The sequence below is a fragment of the Larus michahellis genome, chromosome W, assembly GCF_964199755.1.
Source record: "Larus michahellis chromosome W, bLarMic1.1, whole genome shotgun sequence".
NCBI lineage: Eukaryota > Metazoa > Chordata > Aves > Charadriiformes > Laridae > Larus > Larus michahellis.
In genome coordinates, this window is record NC_133929.1 from 14,410,694 (window position 1) to 14,430,872 (window position 20,179).

General features: G+C 43.4%; 1 protein-coding gene across 22 annotated transcripts in view; it reads left to right on the plus strand.

Moving 5' to 3' along the window:
- Positions 1 to 20,179, plus strand: part of LOC141735446 (CUGBP Elav-like family member 4) — a 788,748-nt gene that overhangs the window by 645,360 nt on the left and 123,209 nt on the right. For all 22 annotated transcript variants that reach the window (XR_012584735.1, XR_012584727.1, XR_012584729.1 and 19 more), the window contains one exon: positions 1,980 to 2,059. Coding sequence is in view for 13 of the 22 variants with exons in the window: in XM_074568250.1 (XP_074424351.1) it covers positions 1,980 to 2,059 (80 nt within the window). In the remaining 9 variants the exon portion in view is untranslated. The remainder of the gene's footprint in view (positions 1 to 1,979; positions 2,060 to 20,179) is intronic.

The following is a 20,179-nucleotide window of genomic DNA, read 5'->3' on the forward strand; positions in this document are numbered from 1 at the left end:
ACAAACAAAACAGCCAAAATGTTGGGATCTCTGCTATTGCCTTGCCACCATACACTAGTGAAAGCTGAGTTTTCACTTGCCCTGCTACCTCAAAACCCACTAGAAGCAGTAGGAGGGATCCCATTAGCATCTTGGGCATTAAACAAGATAAATGTCTGCTGCTCCCATCATTCTCACCTTTATCCAGCTCCATTGATCCATCAGATTCCTCAGCACAGGGATGAATTTCACCTGAAGAGAGTGAAGCCTTCAACATGACAGCAACACTGCAGTCAAACATCCTGCTCTAAATGCAATGGGTGACTGGAGCTGGAAAGCTTTTGTATATTTGCTAATCAGCATCTTCTTTTTAGAGGCAGAAAGTACAAAAGAATCTCTGCAAATAATTAAACACCCTAATTCCAGATTATCTCTGATTAATGAAGAGGAAGGCACAGTATCTCAGAAGTCTGGGAATGTTGGTCTGCAATTATGTCATAATTGATCCCTATTGTTTCCAGCTAAAGTTTATCTATCTCATTTTCTCATGATTGTCTCCTCTCAGCTCCTTTTATATTAGATCCAACTATTAGCAACAATCATTGTCCTTTTCCTAAAATACAGTCCTTAATGCTGAGGGAGTAATGCAAAGTGAAGGGCTCCTAACTATAATCTAATTTCATATGTGTGTATTATTTTTAGGAGGGGCTATCACTGCTTTCTTCAATCTCACTTCTATCAGCCTGCAGTGATGATTTTGGGGACCTTTGGAGCTCATTCTTCTAGTTCACAAGTGGGGTGTTGTAATGCTGCAGTTTTCACCCTGCACTGTAGGGATCCATAAGGGTGTGTAGACCTTCTAAAGAGGCTACGAAGGCAATAAAGAAGAGCCGTTCCATTGTCAGGACTAGCATCCCCTGCACAGTGATCTGCACCCCTTCAGGGAAACAGCTAGGGCTTTGCAAATTGATTAAAAGCTCAAAAGTCTTTGGTAGTAATAGAAGAGGATGGAAGCCAGAACTTCTCAGATCTCTCCCAATCTGTTCCAAAAGCCACCTTAGCACCTCTTCCTCTCTCTGAGTCAGTTTGCTTGTAGCTGAGTGTTAGCAATATTTTCCCCCACTATAGTGGTGCATGTGACTCTTTGAAGTGTTGATCATTTCTGCACTCTAGCACGTATGCACCTTTCTGCCCTAAAACCTTATGTAAGAACTCAGTGTGAGATTCCTCACATGGCAATACAGGCTGGAGAAGCACTGCCTATGTTTCTCTAATGCCCAGAGGAGAACACCTATACAGGCAGTGGCTCTGCAGCTATGAAAGACCAAGATTTAAATTTTGGTGATGGCAAGGTGGCAGTCATCACATGCAGATCTCTCCCACCCCTACTTCTTCATCAGAAGCTCTGTCATGCTTTTTCAGACCAAAGCTGCTTGGAGCCAAGACAAGCTCTGAGCAGTCTGTCATGGAACTCTACCAGACAGTGATATGATAAGGTACCTTGTGGATTTGGAGTAATCTGAATGCCTTCTGTACAGCTGTCCTGTGGTTGCCTGTAACAAGTACATGCAGCTTTCTGATAACTGTTACACAAGTCCTTACTGTTTCTCATAACACCAGAGGGAGGAGCATTCAGCATTAAGTCCAATACAAATAAAAGGACATTCATTTTCACACAATAAATTGTAAAATTGTGCAACACTGCCATGAGAGACTGTGGAGGTCAAAACATAAGTGGATTCAAAATGTACTTGCTAAGTTTGGGTCTGTCAGTGCCCATTACAAGCAGTGCAGGGATTCTGGATACAGCTTTGCCTTAAAGAGGTCCTCAGGCTGCTGATGACTGGAGTTTGGGAAGGAATAAACAGGAACATGTTTGCTTGTTATACTTTCTCCACAAGCATCCTTATTGGCCAGTTCTGAGGACAGGATACTCAGCTAGATGGCCTTTCATGGTACCCATGCAACCTTTCTTACCTTTCTTCTTTTTCCTCTTCCAGGGTGTGCATTTGTGAAATACTCTTTGCATGCAGAGGCCCAAGCAGCCATCAGTGCCTTGCATGGCAGCCAGACAATGCCGGTGAGTAGCTCTGTAACACGGGCAAGTGAGGATCGGTCCAGCCTTTGCTTCCCTGTGGCCTGATTGAGGAGGAGGGATGATTTATCTATGCTCTGCAACTCGTCTTCCAGGAAGGATGGATAACAGCTCAGGCATGCAGGGCCTTGGGTGTGCTTAACTCATCAGTGGAAATGTCAGGATGACGCTGTAATTTCACACAGGTGCAGAACCCCAGGGGGTGCTGTGTTCTGTCACCAACAGTTTTGATGACCTGAAAAAAAGACATATGGTTCACAGAGGCCAAAAACATTGGGTCAAACTCACCATGAGTGTAACCTTTCAAGTTTCAGAGGGATGACTAAAGTAGGAACTTCTGTCTAAGAGCTTCTTTGTTTTCCTTCCTCAAAGAGTCCCTGCCTCTAGGTGAAGGATAAAGAACTTTTTGACAGCATTCAGCAGAGAGAAGCAAGTTCACGTGATGGCACTGGAAGCTAGAGACAAATCACACAGTGATGGGCACTGCTCACTACTAGTACAAAAGTGCCTACCTAGGCATAAATGTGGTGCCCTACATTCAACTTTTGAAAGACAGTCAGACCAACTACTGAATCTTTCAGGAAACATTTGAGGGATCGTTCCATTTGGACAAATATCTAGTAATATGGGGGTTTGAGTCTGATAGTTCAGGGAAGTAGAAATGGAAATGTATTTTCTATGCAAAATGATATTTGCACACCATCACACAGACCCAGAGGAATGTAAGGCATTCCACTGTCACCAAGGAAAGACAATCTAGTCCAACATGTTTTGGTTTATTATAATAGTACATTATTTTTATTACTAATTATTCACAGTATAAATCTTAAAAGGCTAAGAAGCATGCCGACAACTTGGAAAGGATACAGGAAAGCTCAATAAAAGATATTTAAGAGTGTAAAATCTTCCTTTCAGTAAGAGACTCTAATGTAAATTCATGAATTTATCCAAATAAGTTTAAAGTGGGCCTGGCAGATTGTCTCTAGGTCTTTGCAGGGACAAAAATGGAAAATTCTTTACAGGGGAAAATGTTTCTAAAAGTAGCAAATCATCAAGATCACATTTTTTGTAACCCCATCTTACAAAAAACAGATTAAAAATAGTACATGTTTACCAGTGATGCTATTGAAAAAAATCTCCTTGCAGATGGGGGGGGGTGTCTCAATTTTTTTAAGTATTACAGTACTTTTAGGAGTCTCTTCCTAAAAGATTCCTTCTAACAAAACCATATGCTGGACTTGATGCTGACATCCTATTGTGAAATATTATGGGCATCTTTCCTGAGGCGGGTCAAAGAGGTACTTTTAATGACTTACTTTCAAATTTTGACACAAAGTGATAATGCGTATAAACTGACATCAGGAATTGCAGTTCCACAGGGTGTAGTACCACAAAAAGGTGTAATAAAAAGTCAGTTCCTGTCCCCAAAAGCTTGCAAACTCAGATGACAGAGGTGAGAGGAAGATGAGAGAGAACAGACAAAACTCAAGAAGAGTTGAAGATTTCATCTAGATCTACTATACCCAAAATATCCTCATCCTTCCTTCAGCACGCTTTAGATAAGAAAAAATGTTCATCTCTTGACCACTTGGGAGTAAATTTCTGTTCCATCCTGCTGACATCAACTGAACTTAAGATGTGCAAAACAATGAAGAATTTGACCATTTCATCAGTCAGTTTTTTATGGGACCACTTTTTTCTGTTGACTTATTTGTCTCAAATACCTGTTCTAGAAATGTTCTTGAAGCACCATCTGAAAAAGCATCACAGTTTACCCCTTACTAACACATCCCAGATTCACAATTGAGTTTCCATGGCCTGACAAGTTTCCATGAATTGTCTGAACCTCAGCAGCAGTCCACGTACCTATTCTTAGTTCACAAGAAAAGCAAGTAGAAAATTATGAATTTCACAATTTATAAGTGATCATTATAAGCTATGTGGCATTGCCTTGTATCTCCCATGAGCTACGAGCAGGCACATGGGCAGTTACCATGGCTCAGCAGACTAGTGAGACCTGTAAAGTGACTTACACCTGATCAAGACATGGAACACACACTGTTTTTCCCACAGGGCCGCAAAATGTTTAAGGCACTTTGAATGCGATGGGCCAAATACTGCAAGTGATCTCTGTTCTCATTCTCATTTTCATGGTGCTTCAGGGTGTGCAGCTTCTTTCAGGACTTGGATGTTCACAGAGAAATGCAGCCACCTCGTGGTGAGATGGCAATGTAGCCCTCGTCCTTGGAAAGGAGGGGTGCATTGCTGCCATCTTCCTTCAGCTCCCCCCCCTCCCATTTCTCTCACCATTAGGACTGGCCTCATTTGTCCGGCTGCGATGCCAACTCAAAGTTGTTTCTGTGGTTCAGCCAATTTAAACGTCTCTTGCCTTGTCCTCGTGTACTACCAACGGGGCATCCATCATCATTCTTGTCAGGTCTCGAGCTGTTCGTTCCTGTGGCGGACTCCTGTTTCTCCACAGCTGTCAGGATTATTGCTCTACTGTGACTTCCTGCAACATATGTTGCCTAATAGTTTCAAAAGGCAACTTTCTTTTATGAAAGTTTTTCCTTTTTTAAAATTTTTTTTTTATTAACCTTTCCTTGGACAGGTGCCTGACCGCCATCCGTCACAAGACCACTTCTCTATGCAAGGCACTTGTTTCTCCTAAGGTCTACAACTTTCCAATTTTCACACAATCAATTGCTTTGAGAAATAACTTTCCCAAAATCCCTTACTTTTGAGCAGGCCAAAAGTTCCTTCTGTATCTACCTGCCAAGAGAGATTTTTTGTGTCTTTTAAAATCATATTTTCTGTCAACTCATCAGCTTTACCATTGTGTTTTACTTGACCTCCATGTCCTCCTTTATAAGAGATCATAAGTTTCATGTATTTATAATGTATTTATAATAATTATATGCCCTGTACCTTCACCTTTGGTTAATCTATCCTCTCCTGTGCCTCTTCCCCATCCATATGGGGACATGAACAGGTCTCTTCCCTTGATTCTCTTCCCTTCATTCAAGCCTTGTCCCTAGCAGCCTTATCCACCAACATAAATTCAGCTACTATTTCTATAGTGACAGCTTGCAGATCTAACTTCCCTACTTCAAGACCGACTTCTGTTCAAACTAAAATCTTGGCCTGTCTTTACAGCATCTCCTAGTGGATGTCTAGCTGTCAGATCAAGCTCAATATGTATAAAACAGCTCTTGAACTTTTCCTCCCAAACCCTGTCTCCTCTCTCCTCCTCCTCCATTCTCAGTCACTGTGGACAACATTATCATCCTACCTGTCAGTCATGTTCCTACCTAGGCATCATCTTCAGCTTGGTTTTCTCCTTCTCTCCATGTCTTCATATCCAGATGACAGACAAATGTTGAAGAGTAGTTCTGCACAACACATCTAATACATCTAAGATATGGCCTTGTCTATCCACCCACATGGAATAAACTCTCCTCAGTACTTCATCGCACATACCTAAATCGCAGCAGCTTTTATCCTACACAGAAAGTACACAGGGTTAAAAACTATACTACTGTTGCATCTTTTTCACCATCTCACCCACTGTGGCACCTCAGAATTTCTTTTGTTATGAATTAATTCCTGGAAGGGGTAAAACAGTACTGTTATCTACATCTTCTGCATAGAGGTGAGAAGTGAAGAGTGCGATTCATTTCATTTAGCTTTAACAGTCTAAAAGTTTGTAATTTATTTTAAACATCTTCTAGGATTCCTACAGAAAGGAGAGACACATTTCTAGAGATTTGTGCATTCTTCCCTTTATCTGTCTGTGCTAGGATGGGATAAATCACCTTCTGGGTATGCCTGTCCCTTTCATTAATTATAATGGAGATCTCCATTATGGTATTAGACTGAATGCCTGAGGTGGGACTTGTCTCACCTAATTTGAGACATCCAGAAGCTAAGGAGCTATGTCTGAGGCTGTCATCTAAGTGTTTGTCATCTTAGTTTCTACTGTAATCAATAGAGAGAAATAGATACATCTGGAGAAATTTTATTTTACAGAAATAGACTTTGAAACCTGTGAAACCAAAACCCAAATAGAAGTGTGCTTTTTAACTAATTTTAGGTGTCGGATTCCTATGGTCTCCCAGTTCCAAAATAGTGATTCTTCACCTGAAGTGCAACTTAGAATGAAAAAAGACCCATACTGCTTAAAACCAAAAGCGAAAAACACTTGCTTCCTGCAGATGTCTCAGAGTCCACAATTGCCTTTGCTCACCAGTGATACATCCTTGCCACCCCGAAATCCTTCTGCTGTACTTGTTGCTGCCATGGTAATCTTGTTGGAGCTAAAGATCTAGGGTGACTCTATACCAGCTGATATTATTAGCCACCTACAAGTCAGATATTAAAGCTGTTCACTTGGCCTCTTGTCTGATGATGATTCCTCCCACATAGCTCAGACATGTAGCTTAAGATTGCCTGACTGAGCCATGGAGCCATCTGTCTCCCCACTGAGTGTACAAGGAGCTACGCTGAGCATGCAGCTTAGAGTGGACATCTAACTTCATGTCCAATGCAAGGGGAGCTGAATCCTGGTTTGGGTGTTTGCTGCCCAACAAAAGCAATTTCGGATTCAGAAATCAGGCATCTCACATGAGTCCTCTGACTCCTGATCTGTTACGTGTACTGTGAACTTGCCTAACGTACTAATTGTCAGCACTATGTTCATTCTATATCTTTCTTTTATTAATGAAATTTAAGACCATTAAGACCTCCAGAACCCTGTAAGGTGGCTTCCCCCACCACACAAGCCAAGTCCTCTTTTGTTTTACTGTAGAAGTCTGCATCAGCTTGGTCAAACCACAGCATTTCTTCTGCATCCAGGCAATAATCAAGCAAGAAAGGGAAGAGACCAGCATGGCTGAGCTGGGACCTGCTGGTCAAACTAAAAGGCAAGAAGGAACTGCACAGGCAGTTCAAGCAGTATCCTGGGAAGAGTATAGGGATGCTGCCCGGTTATGTAGGGATGAGGTCAGGGAGGCCAAGGCGTGGCTGGAGCTGAACTTGGCAAGGGATGCTAAGAATAACAAGGGCTTCTACAGGTATGTCAACCAGAAGTGCTGTGTGCTAAGCACCACACAAACCTCTTACAGAAAAGTTCCCGCACTCAGTATCTTACCAACTGAAGGTCAGAGTTGGCCTGGCTGAATTACATCAAAGTGCTGGTCAAAGCATAAAACTTCAGGATCATCCATAATCTTATCATCTACACTTATCTTAGAGTTGATAGAGAGAGACTAGCCCCTCAGAGAGACATCTGTCTGTCTTAAGTAATTGATGGTTTAGAATACATACTCAAAATGTCTGCAATTAGGTAATCTGAATGTCCCTCTAAGGGACAAGACACAAGATATGTGAGATGTGCTGGGTACGCTACAGCACACTTGAAGTCTTATGGGGACGAGCCAGGGGCTCCTGAGGAGATAGGAACCAAAGGGGAGTCACAGATAAAACACCCCAAAGGAAGACCACCTGAAGAGCAACATGAAGGAAAAGCAGCCACTCCAGCCAGTGAGACAGCTTCATTGGGCGCCCAGCTGAAATTCCTTTATGCAAATGCACGCACCATGGGGAACAAGCAAGAGGAGTTAGAGATGTGCACATGCCTCCAGGGCTATGATCTTATTGGCATCACAGAGACCTGGTGGGATGGCTCCTATGACTGGACTGTTGGAATGGAGGGATACAGGCTCTTTAGGAAGGACAGGCTGGGAAGACGAGGAGGGGGTGTTGCCCTCTCTGTCAATGAACAGCTGGAGTGCATGGAGCTCCACCTGGGGATGGATGAAGAGCCAATGGAGAGCTTATGGGTCAGGATTAAAGGGAACACAGGGGCAGGGGACATTACAGTGGGGGTCTGCTACAGGCCACCTGACCAGGACAATGGAGCAGATGAGGCCCTCCATAAACAGATAGGAGCAGCATCGCCTTCACAGACCCTGGTCCTCATGGGGGACTTCAGCCACCCCGATATATCTGTTGGAGGGACAACACAGCGGGGCACGAGAAATCCAGGAAGTTCTTGGAATGTGTCGATGACAACTTTCTCCTTCAAATGGTAGAGGAACTATGCTGGACCTTGTCCTTACCAACAAGGAGGGGCTGGTGGGGAATGTCAAGCTCAGGGGTAGCCTCGGCTGCAGTGAACATGAAATGGTAGAATTCAAGATCCTTCAGGCAGTGAGGAAGATGCACAGCAAGCTCACTACCCTGGGCTTCAGGAGAGCAGGCTTTGGCCTCTTGAGGGACCTGCTTGGCAGGGTACCATGGGAAAAAGTACTGGAGGGGAGAGGGGCCCAAGAGAGCTGGTTAGTATTCAAGGATCACCTCCTCCAAGATCAGGAGTGGTGCATCCCAAGAAAGAAGAAGTCAGGCAAAAATGCCAGGAGGCCTGCACGGATGAATGAGGAGCTCCTGGACAAGCTCAAAAGAGAAAAGGAGGCCTGCAGAGGGTGGAAGCAAGGACGGGTTGACTGGGTGGAATACAGAGAAACTGTCCAAGTGACCAGGAAGCAGATTAGGCAAGCTAAAGCCCAGATAGAATTAAATCTGGCCAGGGACATCAAGGATAACAAGAAAAACTTCTATGTGTACATCAGGGGTAAAGGCAAGACTAGGGAAGATGTGGGCCCTCTCAGGAAGGAGACAGGAGACCTGGTCACCCAGGATATGGAGAAGGCTGAGGTGCTGAATGACTTTTTCGCCTGGGTCTTCACTGGCAAGGGCTCCAACCACACCACCCAAGTTGCAGAATGCAAAGGCAGGGTCTATGAGAATGAAGAACCGCCCACTGTAGGAGAAGATCAGGTTCGGGACCACCTGAGGAACGTGAACGTGCATAAGTCCATGGGATCTGATGAAATCCATCCACGGGCCCTGAGGGAGCTGGCAGATGAAGTCTCCGAGCTGCTTTCCGTTATATTTGAAAAGTTGTGGCAGTCTGGTGAAGGTCCCACTGACTGGAAAAGGGGAAACATAACCCCCGTGTTCAAAAAGGAAAAGAAGGAAGACCCGGGGAACTACAGACCAGTCAGTCTCACCTCTGTGCCTGGCAAGATGATGGAGCAGATCTTCCTGGAATCTCTGCTAAGGCACATGGAAAATTAAGGAGGTGAACAGTGACAGACATGGAAAATATGGAGGTGATTGGTGACAGCCAACATGGCTTCACCAAAGGCAAATCGTGCCTGACAAATTTGGTGGCCTTCTATGATGTTGCCACAGCATTGGTAGATAAGGGGAGAGCAACCAACGTCATCTACCTGGACTTATGCAAAGCGTTTGATACTGTCCCGCACGACATCCTGGTCTCTAAATTGGAGAGACACAGATTTGATGGATGGACCACTTGGTGGATGAGGAACTGGCTAGATGACCACACTTAAAGGGTTGCGGTCAACGTCTCAATGTCCACATGGAAACCAGTGACGAGTGGCGTTTCTCAGGGGTCAGTACTGGGACCAGTGCTGTTTAACATCTTTGTCAGTGACACGGACAGTGGGATTGAGTGCACCCTCAGCAAGTTTGCTGATGACACCAAGCTGTGTGGAGTGGTCAACACGCTGGAGGGAAGGGATGCCATCCAGAGGGACCTTGACAGGCTTGAGAGGTGGACCTGTGCGAACCTCATGAAGTTCAACCAGGCCAAGTGCAAGGTCCTGCACCTGGGTCAGGGAAATCCCAAGCACAAATAGAGGTTGGATTGAGAGCAGCCCTGAGGAGAAGGATTTGGGGGTGCTGGTGGATGAGAAGCTCAATGTGAGCCGACAACGTGCACTTACAGCCCAGAAAGCCAACTGTATCCTGGGCTGCATCAAAAGAAGCGCGGCCAGCAGGTCGAGGGAAGTGATTCTGCCCCTCTACTCTGCTCTGGTGAGGCCCCACCTGGAGTACTGCATCCAGCTCTGGAGTCCTCAGCACAAGAAGGACATGGACCTGTTGGAACAGGTCCAGCAGAGGGCCACGAAGATGATCAGGGGGCTGGAGCACCTCTGCTATGAGGACACGCTGAGAGAGTTGGGGCTGTTCAGCCTGGAGAAGAGAAGGCTCCGGGGAGACCTTATAGCAGCCTTCCAGTACCTGAAGGGGGCCTACAGGAGAGATGGGGAGGGACTCTTTATGAGGGAGTATAGTGATAGGACGAGGGGTAACGGTTTTAAACTGAAAGAGGGGAGATTTAGATTAGATATCAGGAAGAAATTCTTTACTGTGAGGGTGGTGAGGCACTGGAACAGGTTGCCCAGGGAAGTTGTGGATACCCCATCCCTGGAAGTGTTCAAGGCCAGGCTGGATGGGGCTTTGAGCAGCCTGATCTAGTTGGAGGTGTCCCTACACATGGCAGGGGGGGTTGGAACTAGATGACCTTTAAGGTCCCTTCTAACCCTAACCATTCTATGATTCTACATAAGCAAAAGAAGCAACAATACAATATCTTGGAATTAACTGGTTTTATACACAATTAATCAGTATATTTAGCTAGTTCATAGCCTTTTTCCTGGTCTCAGTAGAGAAGTAATAACCAGTGGATACTTGAGCATCTAAATCTTAATATTTACCTAAATCTGGAAAATGCAGAATTAAGAAGGTCAAACTTGAAGCCATCAGTCCACCACCTCACTTCCCAAGGATGCCTTCAAAATATCCAGGTAACAAAACAGAACCTTAGACAAACACGTAATACAAATAGATAACAATTAAACAGACCATGATTCAGAGTATCAATTAACTAACAAAATTTACTCTCATTTATATTCCAGCATGGGCTCAAGTCCTCAGTTAATAAAAGCCGTCTTGTGAAAGTCAGTAGAGAGACAGAGTTGCTCACCCCCTCAGGCTGTCAGGGTAAATAGGAAATGGGAAAGTCATTAGACTTTAGTTTTACATGAACACAGAAATATAAAGTGGGGTGTTTCAAAGGTAATTCTGGGTGAAAGCTGATAGGAGTCCAGCATCTAAGTGCCCTTTATGCCTCACAGCTGAATTTGCTCTAAAGTTACTCACCCAAAGTCACAAAGTCTAGGGTGGAATGGGATATTATCAACGCAAGTCCATCTGCTCAAATTAATGCAGAAGGCTGAGGCCTCCTTTTACACTGTTGATGTTGGAGAAGCTGATAGAAGAGAGTGGAGATGCCAACTCAGACCCATTTTTTTTTTCTCTTCATTGTTGATCTTCTGCTCTTTATAGAACATGCACTCCATGCCATCTCTTTGTGTAATACATAGACTGGCTTGTTTAACTCAGGGCAAGACACAGCACACACATTGCTTCTATTTAAAAATAATAATACATTAGGAACCTATTCATAACTCACCAGAAGGCCCTCCTTCCAATAATGAATGATTTTTCTGAATATGCTACCTGAACACCATTTATAAAGTCATGTGTTGTCCTTTGGGATGAAAGAAGCAATGGATGTGCAATACCTAGATGTTAATTTGCAGTCATTTCTTCCATCAAAATCCAATGGTTCTTGATAGTTCAGCTTTGCTTTCCTTTGAGCAGGGGGTTCTGGCTGGAGGGGGACTAAGGTCCATGGACCATCCCACCCCACTGCTGCAACCAAGACAGCGGATTCTACAACCTTTGGGCCAGCATTTTCCCAGTGTTACCGTAATTTCCCTTAATTCTTTCTATAAAAAATAAAATCATAACACTGTGTTTCCTGCCTCTCCCTTGTTCCATAAATGAACTAATAAATCACATGTTTCCGGATCCCAGAATAGAAATTCAGGCAGCCTGGCTGCCTGACAGGGGGTATGGATGATGCTGGCACCAAAGGTGGCCTTTACTTCTCTTGTCACGTCTCCATAGCCACACAGGCATCTAGCAGGACAACAGAGAGACCCATGGGACATGACAGGCTTCACTTGCCATCTTCCACAGGCCTCCTCACTCCCTCCAAACCACAGCATTCATTGCCTCCAAATGGGATAAGAGGGATAACTGCTCATGAGCTGTACGGCCTCACTCTAGACAAAAGGATTTAATTGGCACCATAACATCTCTTCATGGGTCCAGGGGGAGTTGGGAACCAAATTAACAGCCATGGAGGCAGCCAGGGGAAAGCGGGAGTGGGACCGTGCCACCACTGAGCGTTGCCCAAGTTCTGGCACTGGCAGCAGCCCCTGCAAGGTTTGCTGCACTCAACACTTGCCTCATCTGGATGAGATTAGGACGTGAGGGGGCTAAAATAATTTGCAAGTGCTGACCTTTCTGGGATATCAGAGACATTGATAAGCCTCCAGTCCAGGAGGCATAAAATGCTCCCTGCATGGCAGGGGTGTTCCCAGACTACTGGAGGGAGCTCCACCAGGCATCACCACCTTCCTCTAATAAGGATGTGTTCTTTCCACTGTGGAGAGGAATGAAGATGTCAGTGTTAAATCTTTACCTCTCTGCTTGTTTTGAGGGCGTTTCTTTCTTCCCCCTTCTTACCCTCCTCTTTCTTTTGCTCCAAACTTCAATTACATCAGTGGGATCTTCCCTTTGATTTAAGTGGTCTCTGAATCAACATTAAATCACTGGATGCTTCTGCTTGTTTCCCTTCCAAGCCCTGCTCAGGTGTGTGGTCTAGATTGATAACACACATTCTTGTAAGGAGAACAGAAAGACCTTATTAATTGGTAGATTGCTATCCCTATCCAAAACATAGACAGCATTAAGTGATTCAGTAGCTATTACCCAAATGGGTTTTGCAAAGATCAAAATGAATTTTTAAAGGGCAAAGATGTATTTAGATCAAAACAATAACTTTCAGATAAGACCCTCAACAGAAGTTTGCACAAATTCACAAATGCGAAGCATCCTACCAGACACCAATGACTGCCTCAGACATCCCCTGGCAAGTGAAGTCAGGTAGGGGAATGTGCTTGACTTCCCATCCCAAAGGTCTGTGTGATACTTACAGGAATAGTGGTTGTGAAGTCTCATCCATCAGCAAGGAGACACGTTTCAGTCTCGGTGGAGTGGAATGCAGTAAGGGCAGATCCTTCAGCATAAACCAACCTCTTGTTCCACCAAAACCAGCAGAGCTTCACTGAGTTTATACCATCTCATATCTTCAGCTGACCACCCGTTTCACCATATTAAAGCATGGGTGATACCTCCCTACAAGCAGAATTATTTATCAATCAACGACCCTGCGGTTTTATATTGCTTGGAGATATTTAGTTTAAATATGCTGCAAAAATGCAAATACTTCTTACTATCCCAGTCAAGCAACGTGCTTTACACCATGATAGCCTAGAGTCATACAGCATGACAGTGATCTGGGATGCCCAATCACATGCAGCATGTTTGCAATTCAGTGACACTGAAATGTTCTTTTATGTCACATGCACAGTTGAAATGTATCTGCCCAGCTTGCCAGCCCTTCCTCAACATCTATTTCTTTCCAAGTCATCTTAGGCTGTTCATGTCCTCATCCTGAACTGCCAAGGAAGAGTGGAGCTCATGTGAGCATAGTCACAAAGCATCAGGGGCTCCATACCTGGTTGTGATGCTGCCTTGCTGTAACAATAGACAATTCACTTTATGTCTCTGGAATTATTCCACTTCTCTTATTTTCATCCTTGCCTATTTAGACTGAAGGAAAGATCATTCAGTAACTAACTTTCATGGGACTCTGTGCTGCAGCTACTAAACATTTTCTTAATAGTAATAATAATTTGTGAAAAAAATATGGCAAGTCAGCATTTGTTGCTGTAAGAATATTTTCAGGGAAAGTATATTTTTAGTAAATACAGAACTAAATATACCTTATCTTCCAATTCATGTTACTCTTATTGGGAATGGGAAATTATAACGTTTTCTTTTGAATTCTGGATTTTAAGTTTTTCATCAAATAGACAAAAAAGAATTATTTATTGCTTTCATATTCCTAAATAGCAGGTTAGAATTTCCATTCTACCAGGATAACAACCTTTTCTACTTCATAATGCATTAAGGAAGGCAAATGATTCTGTGAGGACTTTTATCATCCATAGACTGAGCTAAAAAATGCAGAGATGCTTGAAGAACTCTGCTCTGAAGTTTAGGTTGTTTGGATATCTGGCTTTGATTTGAGGGGCATACTAATACCCAGGTTATATAGCGAATTCTTTCTAATTAGAATTGGGTACAGTGCCACCAGGAGTCAATGACTCTGTTGCCCTGCAGAAAGCAATAACTTTAGCTCAGAGACACCTGCTAAGTGTTGTATGGGCAAGTAAAACCTAAATCAAGCTTCCACTTCAAATAAATTACAGCTCTGGAGACCTGTGAAGGGAAGTACCTGCAGCAACTCTCTCTGCTTAGACACTGCATGACGAATCTCCTCTACCGAGGGAGCAGCATTATCAAAGGGTCTGTCACTCCAGCCCTGGATGAATGCCTCCTTTCCCTGCTCTGTCACTCTCATCTCAAGTGTGTCTAAACAAGCTCTCAGGACTGTACATCCTACTCATCTTACAGATGAGACATGAAATTGAAGCCCTGAGTACAGAAAAACATAGCATATTTCATAAGAGGGGAGGGATGTTAGTTCTGGTCTTCTGGCCATCTTCCAGCATGGATAATTACATTTCTACCTAGCTAAAATTCCTTCTGCTCTACAGTTTTAATTGGACCGTAATTTCTTTCTTGCTTGTCTAAAATCCCAGGTTGGGGTCAAACCCACACTGGCTAATTCAGCATCCCTATTTTCAGTAGAGCTACACAGGCATTTAAAAAACAAACCAATCTGGTTTTGTTTTCAAACTTAGGAGGTATACAAAATGGCCTCATCTGACAGACCCCAAAGCAAAGAAATCTTCCTTTGGCTTTGTAAGGGACCACTTGTAATTTTTCCTAAACAAAGCAGCCTGAAGAGACTTTTAATGTCTCAAACATTCAGTACCAGGCCGTCTGCTCAAGGAACTGACAAGGCTAACACCTGGTTATCTCTAGTGCTATTTATGGGAAAGATAGAGACTGGCGTCAGGACGACCAGTTTTAAAGAAACAGAACAGCCCTGTTTTCTCTCCCATGAAGGACGACCTGTTTCTTCGAAAAAGATGCTATGCCCAGTGTTGACTTTTGCCTCATTATCCATGAAATGCATATTAAAGTTCACACCCCTGCATGTGCTAATTAAGATTATCGAGATCATGCTAAATATATATGACTATAGTTCTTGTCTCCCCACTCCAAATCATGCTGCACGTCACCTGTGGGAGAGAAAAACTTGAGACAAAACTGCCCCTAGGAGTGGGCGAACATAAAAGGGGGAAGACTTTCCCTGAAGAGAAGAAGAGAGAGAAGAAGATTTATGACCTGGGAAGATTTTTCCCTGAAGAGACCCTGAAGAGTGCTTCTACAACCCGCGCTGACCGAAGTAATGCTGGAACCAGGACCAGTGATCTCTATCTCTCTCCCTCTCAATCTCTCCTCTACCCCTTTGCTTCTTTCCTCCTTTTTTTTCCCTTTCTTCTTTCTCTTTCCTTTCAAAGAAGTAATGCAAGGCATACCGTACTGCTTGCTATAATTCATTGCATACCTGTTATTAAGTACCGCTTGCCATAGTTTGTTGTATACCTGTTGCTAATCAACGCAATGCATACCTTACTGCTTGCCATAATTTGTTATATACCTAACTAATTATCATGGACCTAGTTAAGACCTGATTACTAACCTAATAAATGTTTGTATACAGACCTTAAGATTTGTCTCAACTTAGTCCCTGCCGCTGGGGATTTACAAATCTGAGTCACTTACCCCCTCTCTTTTCCGAGTGGGATGTGACAGGCTTTCAGGCCCTAATTTCAAGGATCCTTGTGTGGAAATACTACCCTGAATGGGTTGCTGAAGATCAGCATCCGCCCAGCTCCGCTTTGCAGTTGCAAAGGGAGTGCTAAGGCAAAATTTCCAACACAAGCAACCCCATTCACATGGTGACACTTAGGAAGGTAGTCTGATTGCCCAAATGAGAAGTATCTAGCAGCACCTATTTATTTAAGCATCTTGGCTGGTGTGCACGGCTGACATTTTGGAAGGTACTTGATTGATAGGATCTGCACGTTCAGATCTCTTATAGTCAAGAGCATTAGTCACTGGAACTTTAATGTAACAAGCCTTTTTTTAAATATCTTTGGCTTGGAACTTCTAACTGGCTCCATTTGAACCAACCAAGATAAAAAAGTCCACCTGTATGAGAGAGACAACCTTGTAGTAAAGTACTTAACTGTATGCTTACCTCCAATGGGACATTCGTTAAGCTTAAAGTGAAACATGATTCAATGGCTTTGGCAAATTAGGTCCAAATTCACCTGTCAAGCTCCCATTTTCAAGAATGACTTTATTTCACACGTCAAGACAGGCTGGGAAATTAGTTTTTCCCACCGAGGACTCTGATTAGGGATTACAAATCGAGTGAGGCACAGGGTAATTTTTCCTCCATCTTTTCCCTCACCCCACCAGCCTAGAGAGCATCTGACTCTGCTGACTAAGGGGAGCAATTCATTAACGCACGCAGGAGGGGGATGGGAAGCAAGATAGTCTTATTAAGTAGACTTGCTGGCCCAAGAGAGAATAGGGAAAGCACAATAATACTTAGCCCTTATATTATTCTATTCATCAGTGGATATAAAAGCATTTGAAAAAGGAGGTTGATTTGATGGGAAGGGAGATAAATGCCAATTCCAAGTAGCCTGTTGCAGAGGCACCACAACAGGAATGCTCATGTTCATGATAGTATCTTTTGACTGTGGATCTGCAAGGTAGAGAAATAAACAGGTCCTTCCCTCGCTAAAATGCAGAATTAACACAGAGATCTCAAAGTACATTTCAAACATTATTGACTTACCCACTGTAACTCTCTTAGGAGCTGTAGAAATATAAGGTCCAGTCCAACAGCCGGCGAAAGCAAGAGAGAGATTATGTATTACTAATAAATGACTGAACAGACAGGACCTATTGCCTTTGTCAGCAGACAATGGCTGATTTACACCATGGTTTAACTGTTTGCAGAAGCAATAAATAGTCCAGATGAAGGGCTCTGTAGTTTTTACCCCATGGAAAATCTGTCCCATTCTGGGGAATGTCTAGTGTTATCCAGTGGATGAGTGAGAGTCACTGGAGTAGAAAGCAGTCTTGTGCTGCTGTAGATGAACAGCACTGTTTGGCTCCTCTGCTAAAAATCCTGCACTGGGTGATCTGATAGAGTTTACTGCCTGATTTCCCTTGGGCCACATGAAAGGGCTGTACATGAGGAACCACATACAGAAAGCATCAATCCCAAGGTCAATCTTCATAATCAAAAGCAATGCAGCATCTCTACTGGATATGTATCTTTAACTGCTTACATGCACATCTCATTACAGAGCACTCTTAAAAAAACCCTCGTTTTTCTCCTCTTTCTTTGTAGTGTGTGCTCTAACTTGCTTCTATTTGCTAATGGCCTTTCTGACCTGTGTATATGATAGTGATGGTCAAAGAGGCCTGAAGTCCTGCTGTGACAGGCAACCTAGAAAAACATCTCATAAGAGGCAGTTTTAGACCCCATTGGTTCAAATGGCTGCTATGCAGTCACTACAACTCGCATCAGGAGGGAAGAACACTCCAGGGGCAAGAACTTCATGTGGAGGTTACCCATGTATTCATGATGCCATCTACAATAATAGCTTGGTTTTCAACAGTGTGAGGCATCAGCAGTTTCCTGAGGCAGTTCTCCGGCCCTAAGACTTCCAGGTCAAATAGAGATAGAAATAAAGAGGGAAAGAAGAAGACACCAACTTATTTACACTTCTCTGTCCTACTAACTAGAGCAGGTCACATCTTCAAAACCCATTTGAAGAGATGAATACTCATTCACCTGATGAAGTTTCAAAATTCTCCATGCTGCAGCCTCTACTCTGCAAACCACAACAGCAGCTCTGAACAGTCCAATCTGCTGTGAACCAGTGCCTCTTTCCAGTACAACTGCAAATAGGTTTAAATCATTAGATTCAGGTTAGCAAACAGGCTCAGGGTTAATTAAATGAGTGTTGAAATCTAATTAAGGACTAGTCCAGGTGATAATTAGCAGGAAATGTATGCATTAAAATATTCATTTGTCAATAAGCTGCAATTAAGAGTGTGATTTAGGGAAGGATCAATTACTATATCATGTGATTTAAAAAAATGAAAAGTTGCCCAGCCTTGAGCAGAAATGCAGGGGAATTTTGGCTATGTTTGTTTTTTCTTCCCCTCCTCCGCTTTCTGTTTTGCTCTTATAACTTCTGAAGACTGCTCTCAACCCTTGAACAGCGCATTCATCTCTGTCCTGGTTTGAGGTAAAACAGAACCAATTTTCTGTTTAGTAGTTTTTCTTTTTAGCTAAGCCTCTTCTAACTCTCTGAAATTAACAACATATTGTGCAGAAACTGTTCACTCTCAGAGTGATAAGACCAAGGAATGGTATGCACAGAGGCTCTTGCTTATACTTACTGCTATAATAACCAAGGTCAGCTAATTTTGTTACTTGCCCTGTTGGAGGGTCAGAAGCAGAAAAGTGTAGAGGGGTTGCACCTGTGGGGAGGAGCAGACAGGACAGGTGACCCAAAACTGACCAACAGGGTATTCCATCCCATCTGCCTCACGCTCAAGCTGAGGGATCAAAGGGTCAGCCTTCCTTCTTCAATGGCCAATGTTCGAGGAGGAGTCTGTCTGTTCATTTGCCTTTGATCCCAATCCATGCATTCCTGACTCCAGATCCAGAATTCAGCTCCTGCTATTGCTGAGTCCAGTCTGGGATGTTCCCTGTGTCTGCCAGTGACGTGATTGTCATCCTGGGAGCTGGATACAGTTTTGTATATATTGTATATATTTCATCATTTTTATTATTATTATTTTATTAATATTTTCATTACAGTAGTTTATTTCCTTCTAAACTCATAAATCTCTTCATCTCTCTTCCTCCTCTCCTTGGATTTTTTGAGAGGTGGGGGGGAGCATCTGTCATTCATCTCATTGGCCAGTCCGGCCCAAACCACGTCAATTTCTCTGTCCCTTTGTTTTCCTGAAGCACTTCTTTCACCCCCTTGCTCTTCACCACATTGTTCGAGTGGGTTATAGATTTGTTAGAGAGAGACTAACAGGTCAAAAAGAAAGATTCTTTGCCAATGAAAATCAGAACAGGCTGCTAATCTAGGGGAACATCACTCATTGTGTGGCCTTAGATTGTGGGGTTTTTTAGCAAGTTAATTCCTCAAGTCTTTATTCATAAATGAGGATCTGGAGAGGCTATTGAATATGCAGAGGTTGGACTTATATATATGCACATCCATAGTTGTGGCTTACTACGCTGTTCCCAATTTGCAGCAGAGCAACTCTGCTTTCACCAAGACTATTTTTTTTCTGGTTACAACTACATAGGGGTGTGTGTAAACCAATTAATAGCACTCCCCCTGTGTAATCCCAGGCAATCCCACTTCTGCTAGAAAAACAAGGGCCCTGCAACAGCCCAGCTCCTCTGGCACGAAGCTGGTCTCGACGAGTGCTTACCCGGGAAATATCTTTAAAGCTATATAGCTACCCTGCAGCTTAGTGCATTTATCACTGTCAATCTTAAAGAATCTGTAAATGTTGCATAAGAATAAACCTTACTATTCGTGCACCTGACTGCTTCTTTTTGAAAGCAGCCAGACCTACAGCAGATAGGCTGTTTGTACATCTGGGGTCGGGTTTATAGTCACGGCAATAATTGGCCTATAATTAAGAGATAAGTCCAGCTGCCCCTAGCCCCTCTAATCTCTGAGGATCAGCTAGAACACAAGGGGATTCATCTCTTACCAAATTTATCCATTCACTAAATGCAACACCGTGCTGTGGAGAATCAACCAGCCCATCAAGTTAGGACGTCCTTGGAGCCAGCCAAAAAAATATCAGTGCCTTCCTTCCTAAGAAGATCTATTTCTTCCCATCTCTGCCTCCTATCAGAAATTTAAGAATTGCAGTTACTGTCCTTTCATCTCATTTTTGGAGGAGAGGGATTTATTTCATTCCCAAAAGCTCTACGTTTTTCAGACTTCTGCAGCCAGTTCTGCACCAGCGTTGACTGCAGACATGACCCAAACACCG